This window comes from Neoarius graeffei, chromosome 3 (assembly GCF_027579695.1).
Source record: "Neoarius graeffei isolate fNeoGra1 chromosome 3, fNeoGra1.pri, whole genome shotgun sequence".
NCBI classification, from domain to species: domain Eukaryota; kingdom Metazoa; phylum Chordata; class Actinopteri; order Siluriformes; family Ariidae; genus Neoarius; species Neoarius graeffei.
This window is the reverse complement of record NC_083571.1, coordinates 9865916-9891997: the sequence shown is the minus strand read 5'-3', so window position 1 is coordinate 9891997 and position 26082 is coordinate 9865916. Positions and strand designations below refer to the sequence as shown.

Below are 26082 nucleotides of genomic sequence, written 5' to 3'. Positions count from 1 at the left end.
CTGGCTCTCCCCTTTTAGTTATGCTGTCATAGTTAGTTGCCGGAGTCCCTGCTTGTACTCAGTGCAATATGTATACTGTTCCTACTTATTCAGGTGACATTGGGCATACCTAAAAACCTGTGTTTTCTCTCCCTCTCTCTCTCTCTCTCTCCCCCCCAAATCTGTCCCTCTGAGTTACATGTCGGTCCTGGGATCGAGATGCTGACCTCTTCTGCTCCTCGGACCTGCCTGATACATCCTGGTGCCCTGTGTCTGGTTGGAGTCTCATCGCATCGCTCCTGTGGAGGACGGCCCCATGAGGACAGTTAAAAGTCACACCTGGAGGATGCTCTGGACTCTTACAGTAATGCTTTTATAGCTGAGGACTACAGTTGACTTGCTAACTTTAGGACTGCAGTTGTCATGAACAGTTTTGCACTCAAGTTTCCATCAATGAAGAGTTTATAACATCAACGAAACTGACTTCTTGTTAAAACTGTTAATATTATAGTCATGCTGTCTGTTGTTGCCCAAATGAGGATGGGTTCCCTTTTGAGTCTGATTCCTCTCGATGTTTATTCCTCATGTCGTCTGAGGGAGTTTTTCCTTGCCACCGTCGCCACAGGCTTGTTCATTGGGGATAGATTAGGGATAAAATTAGCTCATGTTTTAAGTCATTCAAATTGTGTAAAGCTGCTTTGCGACAATGCTTATTGTTAAAAGCGCTATACAAATAAATTTGACTTGACTTCTTTCTCCTTCTTTTATGGTGGTTGGCAAACAGCTTTTAAGTGCATTACTGCCACCTTCTGGACTGGAGTGTGAACCAGAATATTTATGACCCTATTGTGCTAAATTCTCCTAATAATTCCTGTATCATTTAAAAACCTAAAAATAGCCCTATATCCCACATTATTGATATTGACCTCAACTGCAATATCTCTGTGATACCTAATGTCATATGATCAGGGAAAAGACTGAATTAAAGAGAGCTATTCAGGACACAACTGTGTGTATTTAAGATACAGCTTGCATCTTAAATACACACAGTTGTGTAAAGTGTGGGTGGAATCGGTGACTTAGAGCTTGGTCCTCTTGTTGATGATAGTCTTAGACACTGGCCTTTTATTTAAACTAAGATATTTTACCTGACTACATACTGTGAATTGCACTGAAAAACCTTTTGTCACTGGTCTGCTACAGGTTTGTGATGGCAGCAGTGCATGACTTGCTTTTTCATTTACAGGCTCCTTTCCTCCAGGCTCTCCTCGGGCCCCAACACATCTTTTAAATACTAACTAACTGTATTCTAATTATTTTTGCCATGTACATTAAGAGGGATTAATGCTGTAGACATTTTGCAATAAAGGTAAAAATAACATTCATAGATTTCTTTATGGCGGCACGGTGGTGTAGTGGTTAGTGCTGTCGCCTCACAGCAAGAAGGTCCGGGTTCGAGCCCCGTGGCCGGAGAGGGCCTTTCTATGCAGAGTTTGCATGGTTTTCCAGAGTGTGCGTGGGTTTCCTCCGGGTGCTCCGGTTTCCCCCACAGTCCAAAGACATGCAGGTTAGGTTAACTGGTGACTCTAAATTGACCGTAGGTGTGAATGTGAGTGTGAATGGTTGTCTGTGTCCATGTGTCAGCCCTGTGATGACCTGGCGACTTGTCCAGGGTGTACCCCGCCTTTCGCCCGTAGTCAGCTGGGATAGGCTCCAGCTTGCCTGCGACCCTGTAGGACAGGATAAAGCGGCTAGAGATAATGAAATGAGATGAGATTTCTTTATTTATTCATAACTTTGTAGCTGGCGGCATGGTGGTGTAGTGGTTAGCACTGTCGCCTCACAGCAAGAAGGTCCGGGTTTGAGCCCTGTGGCCAGCGAGGGCCTTTCTGTGCGGAGTTTGCATGTTCTCCCCGTGTCTGCGTGGGTTTCATCCGGGTGCTCCGGTTTCCCCCACAGTCCAAAGACATGCAGGTTAGGTTAACTGGTGACTCTAAATTGACCGTAGGTGTGAATGTGAGTGTGAATGGTTGTCTGTGTCTATGTGTCAGCCCTGTGATGACCTGGCGACTTGTCCAGGGTGTACCCCGCCTTTCGCCCGTAGTCAGCTGGGATAGGCTCCAGCTTGCCTGCGACCCTGCAGAACAGGATAAAGCAGCTAGAGTTAATGAGATGAGATGAACTTTGTAGCTAAAAAGTTTGCATGTTCTCCCCGTGTCTGTGTGGGTTTCCTCCGGGTGCTCCGGTTTCCCCCACAGTCCAAAGACAGGCGGTCAGGTTAATATGGGACGGCCTTGGGCTGAGGTGCCCTTGAGCGAGGCACCTAACTCCTAACTGCTCCCTAGGCGCTATTAGCATGGCTGCCCACTGCTCTGGGTATGTGTATGTGCTCATTGCTCAAGTGTGTGTTCATTGCTTCAGATGGGTTAAATGCAGAGAGGAATTTCACAAGTGTGTGACGAATAAAATTGTGCTTTACAGAAAAAAAAAGCAGCAGGAGGTTTAAACACAGAGCACTGGGAAAACAGCACTTTGCGTGTGCAGAAAAGCCCAAATTACCCTGTATCACGATGGAAAAAGCCCAAATTCAGAAATACAGGGTGTAGCCCAAGTTATGTAATTGAAAGGCCTGAATATGGGTCAAAACCATACATATCTATCTTCTCTTTGTATCGAATCTTTGTATCGAATGCTCATGACATGGCACATTTCAGGGGCATAGCTGGGGGTCCTGGGGTGCCCCTGACCCCCACCCCCCCTTGTCGGACCATACATTTTTTCAATAGCCGCATAAGAATATTAGAAAAGTGCCCACTGCAATTTTTCTAACATTTTTTAAAAAAAACTAGATTGTCACCTCAGCCTCATTAGGGTTTCTATAACCTTGTATGGACTTCCTGTGGTTTGGGTGTGAAAACCTAGTTCTGCGCAAGCGCAACATGATCACACTAGAAAGCGTGATCAAGCTGCCAGCGTAGCTGCAGTCTTTTTAGTTGCGAATTACGAGTATTTCTTCTTGTGTTAATAATTCACCATGTCAAAACAAGCGTAACTTTCCTCCTTCTTTCGATGTGAAGAGAGGTAAGCAATTTATTATATATTTTTTGCATCAAAGTTGCATTTTGTGGCTTCAAAGCTAAGTTTTAGTGTGCCGTTTCTAGAATACATCATCAAGAAAACGTGGAAGAAACAGCAATAATGGAAAAGCCGTTTTTTAAAGCCCAGCGCACACCTTCCCGATTTCACCGGGGCTTCGTGTGTCGGGCGATCGGTTACGAGTATATGGGCCCAATTTGATCGGTTCAAAATTACCCGCACACATTTGCGAGACATTGTACACGTTCAGCCTGAATAGATGGTCACGTGTTCAAGATATCAGAAGTATTAAATTTTGAATATTAGAATCAATAATCCCAACTAGACAAATCAATAATAAGAACTTTATTCTGGACAAGCGATTTCTGTACCACTGACAATGCTATAATACTTTACCAGGCATTTTCAAAGCTGACACAATTACAGCCATAGCCTTGTTCCTCTTTTCCCGTCTGCTGTAATCAGGTGAACTAATGTCATAAAGGCAGGTGGACGCTTCCCAAAGTGACACAAGTTGTGCTTCCTGGTCTGCATTCCACGTGTGATCAATCCTGACACTCCAATTGGCTGTTTAAAATGATCGTAACCGATGAGATCGTAGTAACAACACACACACTACCGATTGTGTTGCGTACAAGGAGATCACATCTGAAAATATCAAGACCAGTTTGATCTGAACCGAGCAACCGAGAACCGATGAAATCGGCTACGAGGTGCCCCTGCACACATTTAGGATTCGCAAGCGATTTAATTGGCCCGACAAAATCGTAACCGAATCGGGAAGGTGTGTGGTGGGCTTAAAGTGCATATCCTGGACCAATTTCTTTTTTTTTTTTATATGAAAGTATGTCCCTTTACACACTCATCCAGAAGGGTAATTTTGCACAAGGCCATCTGTCTACAGCAAAAAAAAATAAAATAACAAAACGCGTCTGGAAAAATCCCAAGGGAGTCTGGAGCCAGATTCGTGACGTTACCTGCGGAAGCGCCAGCAGGCTGCGAGAGCTTGCACGGTTTCAGTGCACAGCCTGTGTAGACCAAGTTTAGCAGCTAGCGATTTTGCACTGAAATATGGAACTGTCACCTGAGTGCAATGTTACGGCTAAGCAGGGTTGTATATACATTTAATGTGTTTGACAGGTCCCAAGATCTCAAGCCATGACATGCATATCCCTTGATACATGTGAAGTAAGTGTATTATTGCCCAGCGCTTTCATGTTGTTTACTTTTGTGTGTCAATAAATAACATTATCCGTGTACCACACAAACACAGGAACACCTAATTTAGAGTATAGTCTCTCTTATTTCTTACCCTGGCAACAATCAACTTGCGAATTTCCGATTTTCTTGGTCTTTTCCTCGGCTCTGCTTGGTCCTCGGCTTCAAGGGCCTCAGTGGATGTGGCACTTCGCCTTCTGTCAGAGGAGATGAACACGGCTGGCTCCTTTGGTGACGCGGACACAGATGGAGACGGTGTTGCTTTGGGCATTCTGACAGATGGAACTGCGTCTTTTTTCAGATCAAGTTGCCTCGTGAAGCCCATTTCCCACTGCAAATAGTTCTCAAAGTCGTCGGGCCTTGTGAAGTGAGCACCGCAAATAATGCTGTAGTCTGTAGCATGTAGCCAATTTTTCCGGGTGCCTCGCACGAAGCGCTCCCATTTCTCTCTCATTGTCTGGTCTTTTGGAAAACGATGAGTACTAATCCCATCAAGAAGAAGAAGAAACCTTTATTTGTCACATGCACACTTCAAGCACAGTGAAATTCATCCTCTGCATTTAACCCATCTGAAGCAGTGAACATACACACACACCCAGTGGGCAGCCACACTAGAGTGCCCGGGGAGCAGTCAGGGTTTTGGTACCTTGCTCAAGGGCACTTCAGCCCAAGGCCACCCCACCTTAACCTAACTACATGTCTTTGGACTGTAGGGGAAACCAGAGCACCCAGAGGAAACCCACGCAGACACGGGGAGAACATGCAAACTCCACACAGAAAGGCCCTCGCTGGCTGCTGGGTTCAAACCAGGAACCTTCTTGTTGTGAGGTGACCGTGCTAACCACTACACCACCATGCCACCCAAGACTGGTGTTGCTACGATACATCTGTTAACCATTTTAGAATGCCTTCATTGTCAATGCACAAATGTACAAAGAAATGTATTTCATCACAGGATTGCAAAGCCGCTGCATACGTACGCGCCGCCACTCTTGGGCACTTCAGCCCAAGGCCATCCTATGTTAACCTAACTGCATGTCTTTGAACTATGGGGGAAACCAGAGCACCCAGAGGAAACCCACGCAGACACGGGAAGAACATGCAAATTTTAATAATTACGTGATAATGTTGAAGAAATTTGCAGAAAACCACCAGGTTGTTTTCTCATTAACAAACCAGCACTGACGTAGGATTCAGAAGGAGGCGTCCCGCACGCGACTTGGCATTTGGAAATCCAAATGCCAAGTTTTTTCAGAGGTGGACAAATTTGCCCCAATGGCTTGAATTCAACTGAATTTTTCTGGTATTGCGCAAGGTAAAAAAATTGCAGAGAACACAAAATGTGACAGATGTTTGACCAAAGTTTAATATAAAATAGGAGAATTACACTGATCTTGCTCCTGAATTTACCCGTGATATGCACTTTAAAACCTGCCATCCAAGATCTCTGAGCCACAGACACACCCACCCAAGAACCTCCCTCCCTAGATCTAGAAGGTGACCCCATCTACTAAGTCAATAAGATCCTCAACTCCCATCGCAGACGCGAATACCTGGTCGACTGGGTATTTGACCAAAGTTTAATACAAAATAGGAGAATTACACTGATCTTGCTCCTGAATTTAGCCGTGATATGCACTTTAAAACCTGCCATCCAAGGTCCCTGAGCCACAGACGCACCCACCCAAGAACCTCCCTCCCTAGATCTAGAAGGTGACCCCATCTACTAAGTCAACTAGAAAAGCACTCGGAGAGCGCAGACCTCCGCCAAGAGTCCTTTAAAAAAATCTGGGCTCCAGAAGGTGATCCGGATCACCACCAAAATTTAATGGATTGTTACTTGTGCCCAGTCACACCTCTGGAAAAAATTTCAGAGCAATCCGTTCATAACTTTTTCCATAATGTTGCTAACAGACAAACCAAACAACCAACAAACAAACAAACCAATGCTACCGAAAACATAACCTCCTTGGCGGAGGTAATAAGATCCTCAACTCCCGTCACAGACAGGGACAACTCAAATACCTGGTCGACTGGATATTTGACCAAAGTTTAATACAAAATAGGATAATTACACTGGTCTTGCTCCTGAATTTACCCGTGATATGCACTTTAAAACCTGCCATCCAAGGTCTCTGAGCCACAGACACACCCACCCAAGAACCTCCCTCCCTAGATCTAGAAGGTGACCCCATCTACTAAGTCAATAAGATCCTCAACTCCCGTCGCAGACTCGAATACCTGGTCGACTGGGTATTTGACCAAAGTTTAATATAAAATAGTAGAATTACACTGATTGTGCTCCTGAATTTACCCGTGATATGCACTTTAAAACCTGCCATCCAAGGTACCTGAGCCACAGACGCACCCACCCAAGAACCTCCCTCCCTCAAGCTAGAAGGTGACCCCATCTACTAAGTCAACTAGAAAAGCACTCGGAGAGCGCAGACCTCTGCCAAGAGTCCTTTAAAAAAATACGGGATCCAGAAGGTGATCCGGATCACCACCAAAATTTAATGGATTGTTACTTCTGCCCAGTCACACCTCTGGAAAAAATTTCAGAGCAATCCGTTCATAACTTTTTCTGTAATGTTGCTAACAGACAAATCAACAAACCAACGCTACCGAAAACATAATCTCCTTGGCGGAGGTAATAAGATCCTCAACTCCCGTTGCAGACAAGGACAACTCGAATGCCTGGTCGACTGGGTATTTGACCAAAGTTTAACATAAAATAGGAGAATTACACTGATCTTGCTCCTGAATTTACCCGTGATATGCACTTTAAAACCTGCCATCCAAGGTCTCTGAGCCACAGACACACCCACCCAAGAACCTCCCTCCCTAGATCTAGAAGGTGACCCCATCTACTAAGTCAATAAGATCCTCAACTCCCGTCGCAGACTCGAATACCTGGTCAACTGGGTATTTGACCAAAGTTTAATCTAAAATAGGAGAATTACACTGATTGTGCTCCTAAATTTACCCGTGATATGCACTTTAAAACCTGCCATCCAAGGTCCCTGAGCCACAGACGCACCCACCCAAGAACCTCCCTCCCTAGATCTAGAAGGTGACCCCATCTACTAATGCCGCTTTTCCACTACAAATGCGGCTGAGCCGTGCCGTGCTGAGTTGGGCTGAGTCGAGCTGAGCGGGGCTGTTGGAGTTGCATTTCGACTACAACCGCTCTGAACCGTGCTGGCTGGAAGTGGGTGGACACATTGGGTGGAGTTAGCGAAAGTGGGTGGACGTCAGGTGATGTCGTTAGGCGGAGCAAACAGTGACATCAGTGATCTTTTAAGCGGTAGTCTCACAACCCGGATAGTAAACAATAAACATGGAGGACATGGAGTCGTTAGTGTTGCTGGTCTTGGTGCTGTGGCTTGTTGTCACCGACAACGCCAACAGATACTGGCAAGAGCGTATAGATGAGGCAAGGCGCATAAGGCTTCAGAAATTCTCGTAATTCGTAATTCTCCTTCTTCCGGGTTTATGGTGTTTACAGATCCCAGCGTGCTCGCGGGGCGTGTGTGGGCATGTGAGGACACTCCTCCTCACCAATAAGTGCACAGAGGAGTGTCTCCTCACGACCCTAGCCTCACTCAGCTCGGTTTGGCTCGCTTCAGCCCCACTCCAAAACGGTGCGAGTTTTGGGGGCTGAGCAGGGCTGAAGCGAGCTGAGTCGTGCTGTTCTAAGGTAGTCGAAACGCGAGCCGTGTCGGGCTGAAGTGAGCTGAAAAAGGGTAGTGGAAAAGGGCCATAAGTCAACTAGAAAAGCACTCGGAGAGCACAGACCTCCACCAAGAGTCCTTTAAAAAAATCCAGGATCCAGAAGGTGATCCGGATCACCGCCAAAATTTAATGGATTGTTACTTGTGCCCAGTCACACCTCTGGAAAAAATTTCAGAGCAATCCGTTCATAACTTTTTCCGTAATGTTGCTAACAGACAAACCAACAAACCAACGCTACCGAAAACATAATCTCCTTGGCGGAGGTAATAAGATCCTCAACTCCCGTTGCAGACAGGGACAACTCGAATACCTGGTCGACTGGATATTTGACCAAAGTTTAATACAAAATAGGAGAATTACACTGATCTTGCTCCTGAATTTACCCGTGATATGCACTTTAAAACCTGCCATCCAAGGTCCCTGAGCCACAGACGCACCCACCCAAGAACCTCCCTCCCTCGAACTAGAAGGTGACCCCATCTACTAAGTCAACTAGAAAAGCACTCGGAGAGCGCAGACCTTTGCCAAGAGTCCTTTAAAAAATCCGGGATCCAGAAGGTGATCCGGATCACCGCCAAAATTTAATGGATTGCTACTTGTGCCCAGTCACACCTCTGGAAAAAATTTCAGAGCAATCCATTCATAACTTTTTCAGTAATGTTGCTAACAGACAAACCAACAAACCAACGCTACCGAAAACATAACCTCCTTGGCGGAGGTAATAAGATCCTCAACTCCCGTTGCAGACAGGGACAACTCGAATACCTGGTCGACTGGATATTTGACCAAAGTTTAATACAAAATAGGAGAATTACACTGATCTTGCTCCTGAATTTACCCGTGATATGCACTTTAAAACCTGCCATCCAAGGTCTCTGAGCCACAGACACACCCACCCAAGAACCTCCCTCCCTCCCTCGAGCTAGAAGGTGACCCCATCTACTAAGTCAACTAGAAAAGCACTCGGAGAGCGCAGACCTCCGCCAAGAGTCCTTTAAAAAAATCCAGGATCCAGAAGGTGATCCGGATCACCGCCAAAATGTAATGGATTGCTACTTGTGCCCAGTCACACCTCTGGAAAAAAAATTCAGAGCAATCCGTTCATAACTTTTTCCGTAATGTTGCTAACAGACAAACCAACGCTACCGAAAACATAATCTCCTTGGCGGAGGTAATAAGATCCTCAACTCCTGTTGCAGACAGGGACAACTCGAATACCTGGTCGACTGGGTATTTGACCAAAGTTTAATATAAAATAGGAGAATTACACTGGTCTTGCTCCTGAATTTAGCCGTGATATGCACTTTAAAACCTGCCATCCAAGGTCCCTGAGCCACAGACGCACCCACCCAAGAACCTCCCTCCCTAGATCTAGAAGGTGACCCCATCTACTAAGTCAACTAGAAAAGCACTCGGAGAGCGCAGACCTCTGCCAAGAGTCCTTTAAAAAATTCGGGATCCAGAAGGTGATCCGGATCACCGCCAAAATTTAATGGATTGTTACTTGTGCCCAGTCACACCTCTGGAAAAAATTTCAGAGCAATCCGTTCATAACTTTTTCTGTAATGTTGCTAACAGACAAACCAACAAACCAACGCTACCGAAAACATAACCTCCTTGGCGGAGGTAATAAGATCCTCAACTCCCGTCACAGACTCGAATACCTGGTCGACTGGGTATTTGACCAAAGTTTAATATAAAATAGGAGAATTACACTGATTGTGCTCCTAAATTTACCCGTGATATGCACTTTAAAACCTGCCATCCAAGGTCCCTGAGCCACAGACGCACCCACCCAAGAACCTCCCTCCCTCGAGCTAGAAGGTGACCCCATCTACTAAGTCAACTAGAAAAGCACTTGGAGAGCGCAGACGTCCGCCAAGAGTCCTTTAAAAAAATTCAGGATCTAGAAGGTGATCCGGATCACCGCCAAAATTTAATGGATTGCTACTTGTGCCCAGTCACACCTCTGGAAAAAATTTCAGAGCAATCCGTTCATAACTTTTTCTGTAATGTTGCTAACAGACAAACCAACAAACCAACGCTACCGAAAACATAACCTCCTTGGCGGAGGTAATAAGATCCTCAACTCCCGTCGCAGACAGGGACAACTCGAATACCTGGTCGACTGGATATTTGACCAAAGTTTAATACAAAATAGGAGAATTACACTGATCTTGCTCCTGAATTTACCCGTGATATGCACTTTAAAACCTGCCATCCAAGGTCTCTGAGCCACAGACGCACCCACCCAAGAACCTCCCTCCCTCGAGCTAGAAGGTGACCCCATCTACTAAGTCAATAAGATCCTCAACTCCCGTCGCAGACTCGAATACCTGGTCGACTGGGTATTTGACCAAAGTTTAATATAAAATAGGAGAATTACACTGATTGTGCTCCTAAATTTACCCGTGATATGCACTTTAAAACCTGCCATCCAAGGTCCCTGAGCCACAGATGCACCCACCCAAGAACCTCCCTCCCTAGATCTAGAAGGTGACCCCATCTACTAAGTCAACTAGAAAAGCACTCGGAGAGCGCAGACCTCTGCCAAGAGTCCTTTAAAAAAATCCGGGGTCCAGAAGGTGATCCGGATCACCACCAAAATTTAATGGATTGCTACTTGTGCCCAGTCACACCTCTGGAAAAAATTTCAGAGCAATCCGTTCATAACTTTTTCTGTAATGTTGCTAACAGACAAATCAACAAACCAACGCTACTGAAAACATAACCTCCTTGGCGGAGGTAATAAGATCCTCAACTCCCGTCGCAGACAGGGACAACTCGAATACCTGGTCGACTGGATATTTGACCAAAGTTTAATACAAAATAGGAGAATTACACTGGTCTTGCTCCTGAATTTACCTGTGATATGCACTTTAAAACCTGCCATCCAAGGTCCCTGAGCCACAGACGCACCCACCCAAGAACCTCCCTCCCTAGATCTAGACGGTGACCCCATCTACTAAGTAAATAAGATCCTCAACTCCTGTCGCAGACTCGAATACCTGGTAGACTGGGTCTTTGACCAAAGTTTAACATAAAATAGGAGAATTACACTGATCTTGCTCCTGAATTTTCCCGTGATATGCACTTTAAAACCTGCCATCCAAGGTCTCTGAGCCACAGACACACCCACCCAAGAACCTCCCTCCCTAGATCTAGAAGATGACCCCATCTACTAAGTCAATAAGATCCTCAACTTCCGTTGCAGACAGGGACAACTCGAATACCTGGTCGACTGGGTATTTGACCAAAGTTTAATATAAAATAGTAGAATTACACTGATTGTGCTAAATTTACCCGTGATATGCACTTTAAAACCTGCCATCCAAGGTCCCTGAGCCACAGACACACCCACCCAAGAACCTCCCTCCCTAGAGCTAGAAGGTGACCCCATCTACTAATGCCGCTTTTCCACTACAAACGCGGCTGAGCCGTGCCGTGCTGAGTTGGGCTGAGTCGAGCTGAGTGGGACTGTTGGAGTTGCATTTCGACTACAACCGCTCTGAACCGTGCTGGCTGGAAGTGGGTGGACACATTGGGTGGAGTTAGCGAAAGTGGGTGGACGTCAGGTGATGTTGTTAGGCGGCGCAAACAGTGACATCAGTGATCTTTTAAGCGGTAGTCTTACGACCCGGATAGTAAACAATAAACATGGAGGACATGGAGTCGTTAGTGTTGCTGGTCTTGGTGCTGTGGCTTGTTGTCACCGACAACGCCAACAGATACTGGCAAGAGCGTATAGATGAGGCGAGGCGCATAAGGCTTCAGAAATTCTCGTAATTCGTAATTCTCCTTCTTCCGGGTTTATGGTGTTTACAGATCCCAGCGTGCTCGCGGGGCGTGTGTGGGCATGTGAGGACACTCCTCCTCACCAATCAGTGCACAGGGGAGTGTCTTCTCACGACCCTAGCCTCACTCAGCTCGGTTTGGCTCGCTTCAGCCCCACTCCAAAACGGTGCGGGTTTTGGGGGCTGAGCAGGGCTGAAGCGAGCTGAGTCGTGCTGTTCTAAGGTAGTCGAAACGCGAGCCATGTCGGGCTGAAGTGAGCTGAAAAAGGGTAGTGGAAAAGGGCCATAAGTCAACTAGAAAAACACTCGGAGAGTACAGACCTCCGCCAAGAGTCCTTTAAAAAAATCCGGGATCCAGAAGGTGATCCGGATCACCGCCAAAATTTAATGGATTGTTACTTGTGCCCAGTCACACCTCTGGAAAAAATTTCAGAGCAATCTGTTCATAACTTTTTCCGTAATGTTGCTAACAGACAAACCAACAAACCAACGCTACCGAAAACATAATCTCCTTGGCGGAGGTAATAAGATCCTCAACTCCCGTCGCAGACAGGGACAACTCGAATACCTGGTCGACTGGATATTTGACCAAAGTTTAATACAAAATAGGAGAATTACACTGATCTTGCTCCTGAATTTACCCGTGATATGCACTTTAAAACCTGCCATCCAAGGTCCCTGATCCACAGACGCACCCACCCAAGAACCTCCCTCCCTAGATCTAGAAGGTGACCCCATCTACTAAGTCAACTAGAAAAGCACTCGGAGAGCGCAGACCTCTGCCAAGAGTCCTTTAAAAAAATCCGGGATCCAGAAGGTGATCCGGATCACCGCCAAAATTTAATGGATTGCTACTTGTGCCCAGTCACACCTCTGGAAAAAATTTCAGAGCAATCCGTTCATAACTTTTTCTGTAATGTTGCTAACAGACAAACCAACAAACCAACAACCCAACGCTACTGAAAACATAACCTCCTTGGCGGAGGTAATAAGATCCTCAACTCCCGTCGCAGACAAGGACAACTCGAATACCTGCTCGACTGGGTATTTGACCAAAGTTTAATACAAAATAGGAGAATTACACTGATCTTGCTCCTGAACCTACCCGTGATATTCACTTTAAGCTACCTAAAACTAGCAGTGGTAATTATTTTTACTCAGGCTGCCACTCAGGGTGTGACCCCGTCCTAGCCACGCCCCTGCATTTTGATCACGTGGTTGCAAGTCGTGTCTTTGGCGCCTAATCGAATCTATAACTCTAGGCTCGATTATATGTCTCTGTAGTTAAGCCTCCACTCACTGAGTCCTCACTCGATTAGTCTGGTCTGGGATTTCCACCGCCACTGCACGCGGGCTGGAAGTCGGTTGTGCTCGTTTCCCTGCGCACTTCATTTCAACCGAACGCTTGCTCGCGAGCTTTCTGCTGCGGTTCGGGCAACAAAATGGCGGATTCTCAGGACGACAAGCTTTATAAAGCTGAGTATGCGAAAAGTGGACGCGCTTCGTGTAAGAAATGTAAAGAGACCATAGCCAAGGACTCCCTGAGGATGGCCATCATGGTGCAGGTATTAACGCAGTGAAGCTAAAGTTAGCAGCAGGAACAATGAGTGTGTCAGGAGGAAGAGTTCTCACTGATGAAACTGGTGCTTAAAGCATGCTGTGTTGTTCAGTAGGTGTTGGGAGAAAGAGAAAAGGAGAAGAATATGAATATGAATGATTAGCCTGAGTGCATTCCTTTAGCTTCATCTACACAAAACAAACTTGTCCATTTCACTCCACATCTTTCATGCTATTTGCACCATAACTACATATAAAACCAATTTTACTAACTGCTAAGATTAAGTGCTTTTTTTTTATAAAAAAAATCCATCCATCCATCTATCCATCCATTTGAACTATAAACTTAACCCCTAACCTCCCTTAGGCAAACTATCAGTAGAGCAATTCCAGCGTTATGGATGTGACATTTGGACTCAAAATGGCAACAACTGACCTAGTTAATTTTTATTCCTTTCCAGTATTTTAAAATTTGTTGTATATTTTTAAGACCTCTCATATTGGAGAAGTCATGGGAAAAAAAGAATTCCCATAGTACATTTAGAACTCTAGAAAATGCCAAAAAAGACATGCGTTATGGATGTGATGGAAAAAATACCCCATTTCCAGGGTGACTACACATATTCACCAAACTCTGTGAAATTGCAAACATAATATCCAAATGCAGGCATGCATTTAATAAAGGAGTCTTAGCTGAAAATAAAAAAAGCCTTTGTTTAAAATATTTTCTATTTCAAGCAGAATCTAGGAAGAAAAAAATCAGCGTTATGGATGTGACATAATTCCGTTATGGATGTGACGCATCTGAAATAGACATGGCATATGTTTAGAAAATCAGCAATTTAACCACCATAACCCTTTGAAAAACTCTCTAAATATCAGCTAAAACTATCAAAGTTCTTAAATAATATTTAGGATGGCTATTGTTTTGCTGTTTTGTGGATTTTAGCATACATTTCTGTGGCTTGTGGCAATAATATAGAATTGTACATGATCAAAGTTGATTTTAGCTTGGGGTTTACATTATAAGAAAGACTGACAGTGACATATTAGGTTGGTTACAAATTGGTTCAACTTATTCACATCTGTAAAATACAGGCCTAGGTGATATCTCTGGGAGTGGTTTTGATGTATTACATGTTGCTTTATTTTTGCATGGTGAGGTTGACATTTACATGGAATTGCCCAGTAACAGGGGTGCACAAACTTTTGTCAGCTCCTTTCCCAGAATCAAAGTTTTCCATGGATCCAGACATTAACCTCAGTGCTGATTTATTTTACAAATCTATTACTGTAATATATGTTTACTCAAATACAATCCATACTAATTCATATCTATTAAGGTAATACAGATATTACATCATATGTCATCATAACAGCTGGAAAATACAATCTGTCCATTTTAAGCACTCATTTGCATTAAAACTCATCTCATCTCATTATCTCTAGCCGCTTTATCCTTTTACAGGGTCGCAGGCAAGCTGGAGCCTATCCCAGCTGACTACGGGCGAAAGGCGGGGTACACCCTGGACAAGTCGCCAGGTCATCACAGGGCTGACACATAGACACAGACAACCATTCACACTCACATTCACACCTACGGTCAATTTAGAGTCACCAGTTAACCTAACCTGCATGTCTTTGGACTGTGGGGGAAACCGGAGCACCCGGAGGAAACCCACGGGGAGAACATGCAAACTCCACACAGAAAGGCCCTCGCCAGCCCCGGGGCTCGAACCCAGGACCTTCTTGCTGTGAGGCGGCAGCGCTAACCACTACACCACCGTGCCACCTGCATTAAAACTAAAAATGGAAAATAAATCAATGGTTGATGCATCACGATCTATAAACTTAACCCCTAACCTCCCTTAGGCAAACTGTCAGTAACAGGGGTGCACAAACTTTTGTCAGCTCCTTTCCCAGAATCAAAGTTTTCCATGGATCCAGACATTAACCTCAGTGCTGATTTTATTTATTTTTACAAATCTATTACCTGTAATATATGTTTACTCAAATACTAATTCATATCTATTAAGGTAATACAGATATTACATCATATCTCATCATTACAGTATTTTTGTTTATCGTGTTATAATTTGAGTTCACTGGAAAATACAGTCTGTCCATTTTAAGCACTCATTTGCATTAAAACTATAAAAATGGAAAGAATGGAAAATAAATCAATTGTTGATGCATCACAATCTATAAACTTAACCCCTAAGGGCCTCTGCATGCTCTTGCGACAAGGCTTTCGCAAATAGCTTTTCGCAGGCGGTTGTAATTTATCGTTGAGCGGGGAGTAATAGGCGTGCGCGATGTTATTCACCGCCACAACGCAAGGGGTTGCGAAATCGCTAGGAGTAGTTGGTGGGTGTGGTTAGTGGAGTGTTTATCCTCCGGTTACTTAGAATGACTAGAACTGGAGTCGTATAGATGTACGTACTTCCTCGATCAACCGTTCTTCGTGCTGCTCCATCTTCGCTCATGTTTTTAAAAACGGCGGTCGTGAAAACAAACCAAACCGGGAAAGTAGGGAAGCGGAAGTGCGTGTACAGCAGATGTAGAGTGGACCAATCAGAGCCCTCTTGTCTGCGAGGCTTCTGCGGTGGTCACAATTTTTGGGAGGTGCGCGCAGAGCGTCTGCGAAGGGGGGGGCTATGCAGACGCCATCTGTGACGCCATCTGCGAGGACTGCGTTGTCAGCATAAATTGGCCTTAACCTCCCTTAGGCAAACTTAGCCTGGGCCCGCCCATCCTAAGCGTGACGCAACATGAGGGCCTGTTGCGAGCTTAGTCTGGCCAGGCAAGCTATCTACAGCTCTTCCAAGCTCCCGAAAAATCGGGAACCAATCAACTTTGAGCATCTCCAATGGCCCTGGGTAGAGGCGTGTTCAAGGCAGTGACGTAGTAGAACTGCGACTGGAAGCCATTGATTGTTTACAGAATCTATGCCGGAAGAAACATTACGAACATGGAGCAAGTTCTCATTGAAAACGGAGCAAAGAGCAGCCCTGGAGGTATTTATTGAAAGGAAGGACGTTTTCGCCTTGCTCCCGACCGGCTTCGGTAAGAGTTTAATCTACCAGTTAGCCCCGTCGCGTCACATACGTCAGAGGAAAGAGTGATGTGATTGGTTTAAGCTTCGTCATAGCCTTTTCTGGCTTCAACCAGTAGCAAACTGGGGCATTTCAGGGAGGCGGGTCAACCACGGGCTCTGGGAAACGGTTGGGCTTAATATCTTGGCCAGACCAATAGCTCGTAGAGCTTTGCAGTCGCGTTAGCCAGACTAGGGGAAACTGTCAGTAACGGGTGCACAAACTTTTGTCAGCTCCTTTCCCAGAGTCAAAGTTTTCCATGGATCCAGACATAAACCTCAGTGCTGGTTTATTTTACAAATCTATTACCTGTAATATATGTTTACTCAAATACAATCCATACTAATTCATATCTATTAAAGTGCATATCACGGGTAAATTCAGGAGCGAGATCAATGTAATTCTCCTATTTTATATGAAACTTTGGTCAAATATCTGTCACATTTTGTGCAATTTTTTTTTTACCTTGCACAATACCAGAAAAATTCAGTTGAAATCGAGCCATTTGAGGCGAATCGGTCCGCCTCTGAAAAAACTCGGCATTTGGATTTCCCGGCAAACCTTGATTTTCGTGACGTCGCGTGCGGGACGCCTCCTTCTGAATCCTACGTCAGCGCTGGTTTGTTTATGAGAAAATGACCTGGTGGTTTTCTGCAAATTTCTTCAACGTTCTCACGTAATTATTAAAATGGTTAACAGATGCTCAAAATACATCAGCTACTCAAATACAGTCCATACTAATTCATATCTATTAAGGTAATACAGATATTACATCATATGTCATCATAACAGCACTTTTGTTTATCGAGTTATAATTTGAGTTCACTGGAAAATACAAGCTGTCCATTTTAAGCACTCATTTGCATTAAAAATGGAAAATAAATCAATTGTCGATGCATCATGATTCTGCATTCATCAATTTTTTTTTTGCATTGCTGATTGTTCGGGAAAATGTTATCGATGGATGATGTATCTGTTATATTCATACGTTGATGTAATATTTGGGGGGGAACAAAACAAGGCCTTTCAAATCTTGGGTTGTTGATTCGATCTCTTGAGTGAGGGTCTGATGGAGTTCAGGTTAAAGCCGTTATATAATCCTCCTGCTTACTCTACACAGTCACCTCATGATTAAACATGACAAGAGACAATAAATACGCAAGAAAGACTCAAATAATGAGCAAGTAAAACATCAGCTTTTTGTTCATGGTGTAAACACGATATGCAACATAACTTTACAGATGATCATGAACATGCATTCGTTTCTTAGTCCGTATTAATCCACTTAACGAGCAAATTCGCCATATGTTATTCTGTTACGCAGGCTACAACTGTTTTCATCCAGCAGTCAGGTTTCTGGCATTTTAAAGTGCATATTCTGGACCAATTTCGTTTTTTTTTTTTTTATGAAAGTCTGTCCCTTTACACACTCATCCAGAAGGGTAATTTTGCACAAGGCCATCTGTCTACAGCAGAAAAAAATAAAATAACAAAACACGTCTGGAAAAATCCCAAGGGAGTCTGGAGCCAGATTCGTGACGTTACCTGCGGAAGCGCCAGCAGGCTGCGCGAGCTTTGCACGGTTTCAGTGCGCAGCCTGTGTAGACCAAGCGCTCCCATTTCTCTCTCATTGTCCGGTCTTTTGGAAAACGATGAGTACTAATCCCATCAAGATTGGTGTTGCTACTGTACACCCTCCTACGATACATCTGTTAACCATTTTAATAATTACCTGATAACGTTGAAGAAATTTGCAGAAAACCACCAGGTCGTTTTCTCATAAACAAACCAGCGCTGACGTAGGATTCAGAAGGAAGCGTCCCGCACGCGACGTCACAAAAATCAACGTTTGCCGGGAAATCCAAACGGCAAGTTTTTTTCAGAGGCGGACCAATTCGCCTCAAATGGCTCGATTTCAACTGAATTTTTCTGGTATTGCGCAAGGTAAAAAAAATTGCAGAGAATGCAGAATGTTACAGATATTTGACCAAAGTTTAATATAAAATAGGAGGATTACATTGATCTTGCTCCTGAATTTACCCGTGATATGCACTTTAAACACAGCAGTGGGCAACACACCAGAGCTTTTACATCCACTCTGATCGAATAAATTCAACTTGTCCACTTCTGAGCAAGGATGAACACTAACTGGATTAAACTTTTAAGATAACTGAAAGTTCAAGATCATTTATCATGATGTGTGCAAAATATCAGGGATGGTTATACACTGAAATAAATGTTATTTACCAGCTGGGAGGTCTGTATCATGAATACCGTGACCGAGGTCTTGAAAGTACTGGCCGAGGTCATGGTATTTCCCCATACGGACCGACCTTAAGCTGGTAAATAATATATTTATTTTTTTCTTTACCAAATTCTAACAGAAACCGAGAGCGCCCGAAAGGGAAAACCGAGCCGAGCCGCCATTTTGAATCCTCATTCATGGCTGTGATGCAAATGGCTTCCTCCTCGGTATACAAGTGCACTTCCATGGCAGGGAAAAAAAAACTACATTTTGCCGCCTATGTAGTCCCCTATTTATACAAAATTGAGTCATTCAGGATTCAGCCATGTTTTTGCTCAGCGTTAGCAACAGTTACAGGTTTTTAGCTTTCTCCTGAAATGTTTTCTTTTATTTCTTCTTCCTCAAGGTAATAAAACTCGCTTTCGCTGTGAACACTGTCGTTATCGCTATCCATGATGTAAAATTAATGCTATTATGCTGAGAAATGCTGGCAAAAATTTATAAGATTTTTGATAAAAATCTTAAATCTTATAAAAAAGATAAATGTTGACAAAAATTGCTACTAGGTTTGTTGTTGTGAATGAGCGAGTCGCCAGAGGTCCATAACTGGGGTCCGTACTGTAGGATACAGACCTGCTCGCCAGCCAATCAGAGCGCAGGATTTGATGAAAACCGCACTGCGAAAAAAATAAATAGACGATATTACACGTTTGCAAAAAACCCGAGTTGGCCTAGTGGTTAGCGTGTCTGCCTCTTGATCGGGAGATCGCGAGTTCTACTCACGTTCGGGTCAAACCAAAGACCATCATAAAAATGGTACCTACTGCCGTCTGGCAAGGCACGCTGCAATACAGATGCGAGTGGGGAGTCAAACTCACGGTTACCAGAGGACCAGCTCCCCACTGTAACCCTAGCTATGTATAACCCCGATTCCAAAAAAGTTGGGACAAAGTACAAATTGTAAATAAAAACGGAAGGCAATAATTTACAAATCTCAAAAACTGATATTGGATTCACAATAGAACATAGACAACATATCAAATGTCGAAAGTGAGACATTTTGAAATTTCATGCCAAATATTGGCTCTTTTTTGAAATTTCATGACAGCAACACATCTCAAAGTTGGGACAGGGGCAATAAGAGGCTGGAAAAGTTAAAGGTACAAAAAAGGAACAGCTGGAGGACCAAATTGCAACTCATTAGGTCAATTGGCAATAGGGCATTAACATGACTGGGTATAAAAAGAGCATCTTGGAGTGGCAGCGGCTCTCAGAAGTAAAGATGGGAAGAGGATCACCAATCCCCCTAATTCTGCGCCGACAAATAGTGGAGCAATATCAGAAAGGAGTTCGACAGTGTAAAATTGCAAAGAGTTTGAACATCTCATCATCTACAGTGCATAATATCATCAAAAGATTCAGAGAATCTGGAAGAATCTCTGTGCGTAAGGGTCAAGGCCGGAAAACCATACTGGGTGCCCGTGATCTTCGGGCCCTTAGACGGCACTGCATCACATACAGGCATGCTTCTGTATTGGAAATCACAAAATGGGCTCAGGAATATTTCCAGAGAACATTATCTGTGAACACAATTCACCGTGCCATCCGCCGTTGCCAGCTAAAACTCGTTAGTTCAAAGAAGAAGCCGTATCTAAACATGATCCAGAAGCGCAGACGTCTTCTCTGGGCCAAGGCTCATTTAAAATGGACTGTGGCAAAGTGGAAAACTGTTCTGTGGTCAGACGAATCAAAATGTGAAGTTCTTTATGGAAATCAGGGACGCCGTGTCATTCGGACTAAAGAGGGGAAGGACGACCCGAGTTGTTATCAGCGCTCAGTTCAGAAGCCTGCATCTCTGATGGTATGGGGTTGCATTAGTGCGTGTGGCATGGGCAGCTTACACATCTGGAAAGACACCATCAATGCTGAAAGGTATATCCAGGTTCTAGAGCAACAGATGCTCCCATCCAGACGACGTCTCTTTCAGGGAAGACCTTGCATTTTCCAACATGACAATGCCAAACCACATACTGCATCAATTACAGCATCATGGCTGCGTAGAAGAAGGGTCCGGGTACTGAACTGGCCAGCCTGCAGTCCAGATCTTTCACCCATAGAAAACATTTGGCGCATCATAAAACGGAAGATACGACAAAAAAGACCTAAGACAGTTGAGCAACTAGAATCCTACATTAGACAAGAATGGGTTAACATTCCTATCCCTAAACTTGAGCAACTTGTCTCCTCAGTCCCCAGACGTTTACAGACTGTTGTAAAGAGAAAAGGGGATGTCTCACAGTGGGAAACATGGCCTTGTCCCAACTTTTTTGAGATGTGGTGTTGTCATGAAATTTGAAATCACCTAATTTTTCTCTTTAAATGATACATTTTCTCAGTTTAAACATTTGATATGTCATCTATGTTCTATTCTGAATAAAATATGGAATTTTGAAACTTCCACATCATTGCATTCCGTTTTTATTTACAATTTGTACTTTGTCCCAACTTTTTTGGAATCGGGGTTGTAATAGGCATGAGGCCGAGGGCTATGGAAACGGAGATCGGCGCTGCCCTATGTGCCACATGACGTGGGAAGGGATTTGATTTGACACGTTTGCGTGAAGATATGAAGTTTATCTTTGAGTGCTGAATGTATATATCATGACAGTGAAAACTCACACGAGAAAATAAATTTCGTATCTTCAAGCCAACTTGTAATGTTCTTTATGGACACATCCACAAAAAAAAAGCAAGTTAATGAAAATTTTGAACCAGTTTGCCATTTTGAAATCGCGCATCTAGTCAGCAGGAAAACACTGGGAGTGGCGCCATCGGAGTGGAATATCAGGAATTATTCGACATACAGGACACTTTTTGGATGGAATAAAAATGTGTTCTCTTCCCTTCTAGCAGATTTCGTTCATTTGATTTGATAGCATGCAATATTGTTAGCATATCGCTTATCCTATGTGTATTACATCACTCTACCCAATAGAGAATGAGCGTTGAATATGGTTCATGATATTGCATGGCTGTCAAGACATGACGTCACACGGCGGAGACGTAAAACTTCCGCGCTAGCGAGCGACTGGGGCAATTTGTAAACAAACATGGCCGCCAGGCTTGCTTTGTTAAAAGCAGATGATTTTCAAGAGAATTTTGGCTGCCAGGTCGCTCTGTTGTGTGTAGCTAGCATTGGTTTTCACTAACACTACACCGGCTGGAAGGTAACTGGACTGCGGCGTGTAAGGTAAGCTAGCGTCGGCCTTCGAGAATGCTGATATGAAGAGTATGTGTATATAATAATAATAATAATAATAATATTGGCTGGCTTTTTTTCATGGTATATCAGATATATTCCATTCAGCTACTCGTCTTCGACTCGTTCATTATCATGCTAGCTGAATGGAATATATCTGATACACCACTCAACGCCAGCCAATATTATTTAATACCCTGTCCACACTAGGGATTTTGTACTGATACGAAACTACTTTCGTACCGCAACACCTGTCCACACTAGCAACTATACCGGTACTGTAGCGGTATAACTGTATCGGTACGAAACCCACAAATGTTTGGGTTTCGTACCGGTACAGTATCGGTACTGTAGCGTTTCGCTGTAGTGTGGAAAGATGAAGCGGTTCTGTATCGATACTAGGGATGGCGAAAACTAAAAAAAAATCTTGGCCGACCACCGAGCCTCATTAGCCGGTTAAAGTCGGTTAACCTATGAGTTTAAAATTCTAGAATTGGAATTATTACAGGGATGCAAACGGCGCGCCTTTTGGTGGATGCCGCCCTCTCCACGGCTGAATCGCGCAGATCCGACCTTCCTTTCCCAAGGGGGGGCGTTGGAGCGTCCGACCACAACTTCATCAAAGCAAATTCTGCAAGCACATGCCGCCACAGTCCACGAAACACAGGAAGTACAAGCACGAGAAGAAAACAGCAAATCAGAAAGCCGCGCACACCCGCGCCGAAGCCGCGCAAAATTTAATGTGTGCAGCTTCCGCGCAAACGCGCGCAGCCCCCCGATCCACTGCCCTCCTCCCACACCCCCCACGCCTCATGGACTGCAATGGCACCCGCCTATTTAGTAATTTTAATACGGAATCCACCTTGAAATTACAATCAGACACTCCAACGCCCCCCCCCCCCAAAAAAAAAAAAAACGTATCTGCGCGATTTAAAAAAAAAAAAAAAAGTGGGCATCTGCGCCTTTAGTTTGTGTGGAGAGATACGATCTGCAATAACATGCATTGTTGGCTACAGACCGAAACATACTTTCAGAATGCACTGGCCAAGGCAGGACTAAACTCGACACGCCTTCTAATAATAATAATAATAAAAAAAAACCAGAATAGTAATTTGTAAGCTAAAAAGCCTGTGTCTACACTTTTCTTTCGCCGAGTGGCAGCTGGGCGGGACATGACTGAATGGGTGTTTCTGATTTGTCAGCTGTCTTTAACTGGGGCGGGAGGGCGGGACATGACTGAATGGGTGTTTCTGATTTGTCAGCTGTCATCCTTACACCACATGGCATGCCCCAAGCATTTACAACATGGAATTCCAAGTCCTCTGCTCCAAAATCGGCAGCTTCAAAACGATTGATTTTTTTTTTTTTTTTTTTTTACCGACAACCAAAAAAAATTTAACCGGTTGACGTTGATTCGGTCAACCACCGGTCAAACGGTCATCGGTTAACATCCCTAATCGATACAAATATAATGCGCATGCGCAATGAACCATTCCTACTTCTTCCGGGTTATTCATACAATACAATACGCACGCGCTTTCCAGCTGTAAATAAAACATCAAAATGGCTCAAAACGACCGTGGAGCTACATGGAGCAAAGACGAAATTGTCTTTGTTGGAGCTTTGGGGAGACGAGCAATGCCAGGAACAGTTGGAACAGGAGATTTGTTTTCTTTGTTTCTTTCTCAACTGCCTCGCGCGTTTTATACGATTCGACTGAATAAATGACCACCAGAAATACCGACTGTATATTGACAACAAAAAGCGCACACACGTTTCATCCACCATATTCTCGGAAGGAAGTTACTCGGTAACCACAGAAACATTTCGCGCACGCGCATTTCAACTACCATGAAAGAAAACCGCAAACATTTCTCGCTAGTGTGGACAGATGCACTAAACTGTACCGGTATACTTTGTATCGATACAGTTATACCACTATCGTACCGGTATATACACTGTGTTCCAAATTATTATGCAAATCATATTTTCTCAGATTTTCCTAAATTATCTATATTAATGGCAGTCATCATGATTTTCCAGTCATCAACCATTAGGCTACGTTCACACTGCAGGCTGAAGTGACCCAAATCCGATCTTTTCGCCCATATGTGACCTGTATCCGATCTTTTATTGACAATATGAACGACACAGATCCGATTTTTTCAAATCCGACCCAGGCCGTTTGGGTATGTGGTCCTAATTCCGATTCCTATCCGCTCTTTTCATATGCGACTTCAGTCTGAACCGCCAGGTCGCATTCATCCGACTTACACGTCATCAACAAGCCACAAACGTCACTATTCTGCGCTGAAGTAGGCGGCGGGTCTCTCAAAAAAAGTTACAACAACATGGCGCATAATCACGGGCGCAGATAGAGGGGGGGACTCGTCCCACCCAGATTTAAATTCACCTCGCTCGGTCCCCCCCACTTATAGGGAGGAAAAAACGTCTATGCTGTCTTGGCATAAGGCAAACCTCACGGAAAAATCAAAAGACTAATTACCATTCGGTTTATTGAGGTGCACGGCAGTACATACATAGTTGCAACAACTCACATAAAACAAAGACTGATATTCGGTTGGTTGAGCTGCGCAGACTGCACAGGTTGCGAGCTCGAGCTTGGTTGCTATGGTAACTCACAACAAGTTTGACAGGCATATTGGGGTTGGTTTGCTGGCAGCTTTGTCCCCCCCAGTTTTTTGTCCCTCCCAGTTCAAAAAACGTATCTGCGCCCCTGCGCATGACATCAATGCGAGGGACGCTTCGGGCTGTGAAGGTTCTGAATCTTCTGAATGGAAGGACGCAGAGGTTAGGGAGCTGATTTCCATTTGGGGGGATGCAGCTATTCAAGCTAGATTGGATGGGTCATACCGCAACCGGGCGGTTTTACTTCCGTAAACACTGGCCATGCTCACTGCGTGTGACGTCGTCGTATCCTGCAATGCGCATGCGGAACACTTTTAGGTCGCTTTTCGTTCATACTGAGGATCACATACAAGTCGCATATATTTGTTAATGTGAACGACCTCACAAAAAAATCGGATTTCACAAAAAAATCGGAATTGAGCATTAAGCCTTGCAGTGTGAACGTAGCGTTAGAGTACAATTCACATGTTTTTGAACGAACCTCCCAATGATAACAGTAAATTTTTAAGAAATAAAAAACACAAATGCACCCAAAATGCATGTTCCAAATTATTACGCACAATTGAGTTTCCAAACATTTTGTCGTCATAAAGAACAAAAAATGGTCATGTGTGAAATTAGAAACATTAGCAGGTCATGACTAACTGAAATCAAACACTATTTAAATCAAAACATTATCACAAGTGAAGTCACATCTGAACATAGGACCCCTTGTTGAAAAGGACCTTCTCAAGTCTTCCATCCATTGAATTTGTCAGTTTTTGGATAGTATCTGCTGGAACTGCCTTGCATGAGGACAGAATAGCCTCCCAGAGCTGTTGTTGAGACGTGAACTGCCTCCCACCATCATAAACACTTCTCTTGATGATGCTCCAAAGGTTCTCAATAGGGTTGAGGTCAGGGGAGGATGGGGGCCACACCATAAGTTTGTCTACTTTGATGCCCATTGCAGCCAGAGATGCAGATGTATTCTTTGCAGCATGACATGGTGCATTGTCATGCATGAAAATGATCTTGTTTCGAAAAGCACGATTCTTCCTTTTGAACCATGGCAGGAAGTGTTCTTTGAGGAACTCCACATACGTTATGGATCTCATCTTCACACCGTCAGGGATCCTAAAAGGGCCGACAATCTCTCTCCCCATGATTCCAGCCCAAAACATCACTCCACCACCTCCTTGTTGGCGCCGTAGCCTTGTTTGCACGGGGTGGCCGTCAACCAACCACCCACCACTCCATCCATCTGGACCATCGAGGGTTGCACGACATTCATCGGTGAACAGAACAGTTTTGAAGTCAGTCTTCATGTATTGCCTGGCCCACTGGAGCCGTTTCTGCTTGTGTCCAATGGATAGGGGAGGTCGAAACGATGGCTTACGCACCGCTGCAAACCCCTGGAGGACCCTGCATCTTGTTGTTGGAGGCACCAGCAGCTTCAAAAACTTGTCTGCTGCT

At 44.3% G+C, this 26082-nt stretch overlaps 1 protein-coding gene across 1 annotated transcript in view; it reads left to right on the top strand.

Annotated features, from left to right (window-relative positions):
* The first annotated feature begins 13085 nt into the window (after nucleotides 1-13085).
* parp1 (poly (ADP-ribose) polymerase 1) overlaps nucleotides 13086-26082 on the top strand; it is a 95114-nt gene continuing 82117 nt past the window's right edge. Inside the window, exon 1 of the mRNA XM_060916372.1 lies at nucleotides 13086-13387. Within this exon, the coding sequence (XP_060772355.1) occupies nucleotides 13265-13387 (123 nt within the window). The 5' untranslated portion in view covers nucleotides 13086-13264. The remainder of the gene's footprint in view (nucleotides 13388-26082) is intronic.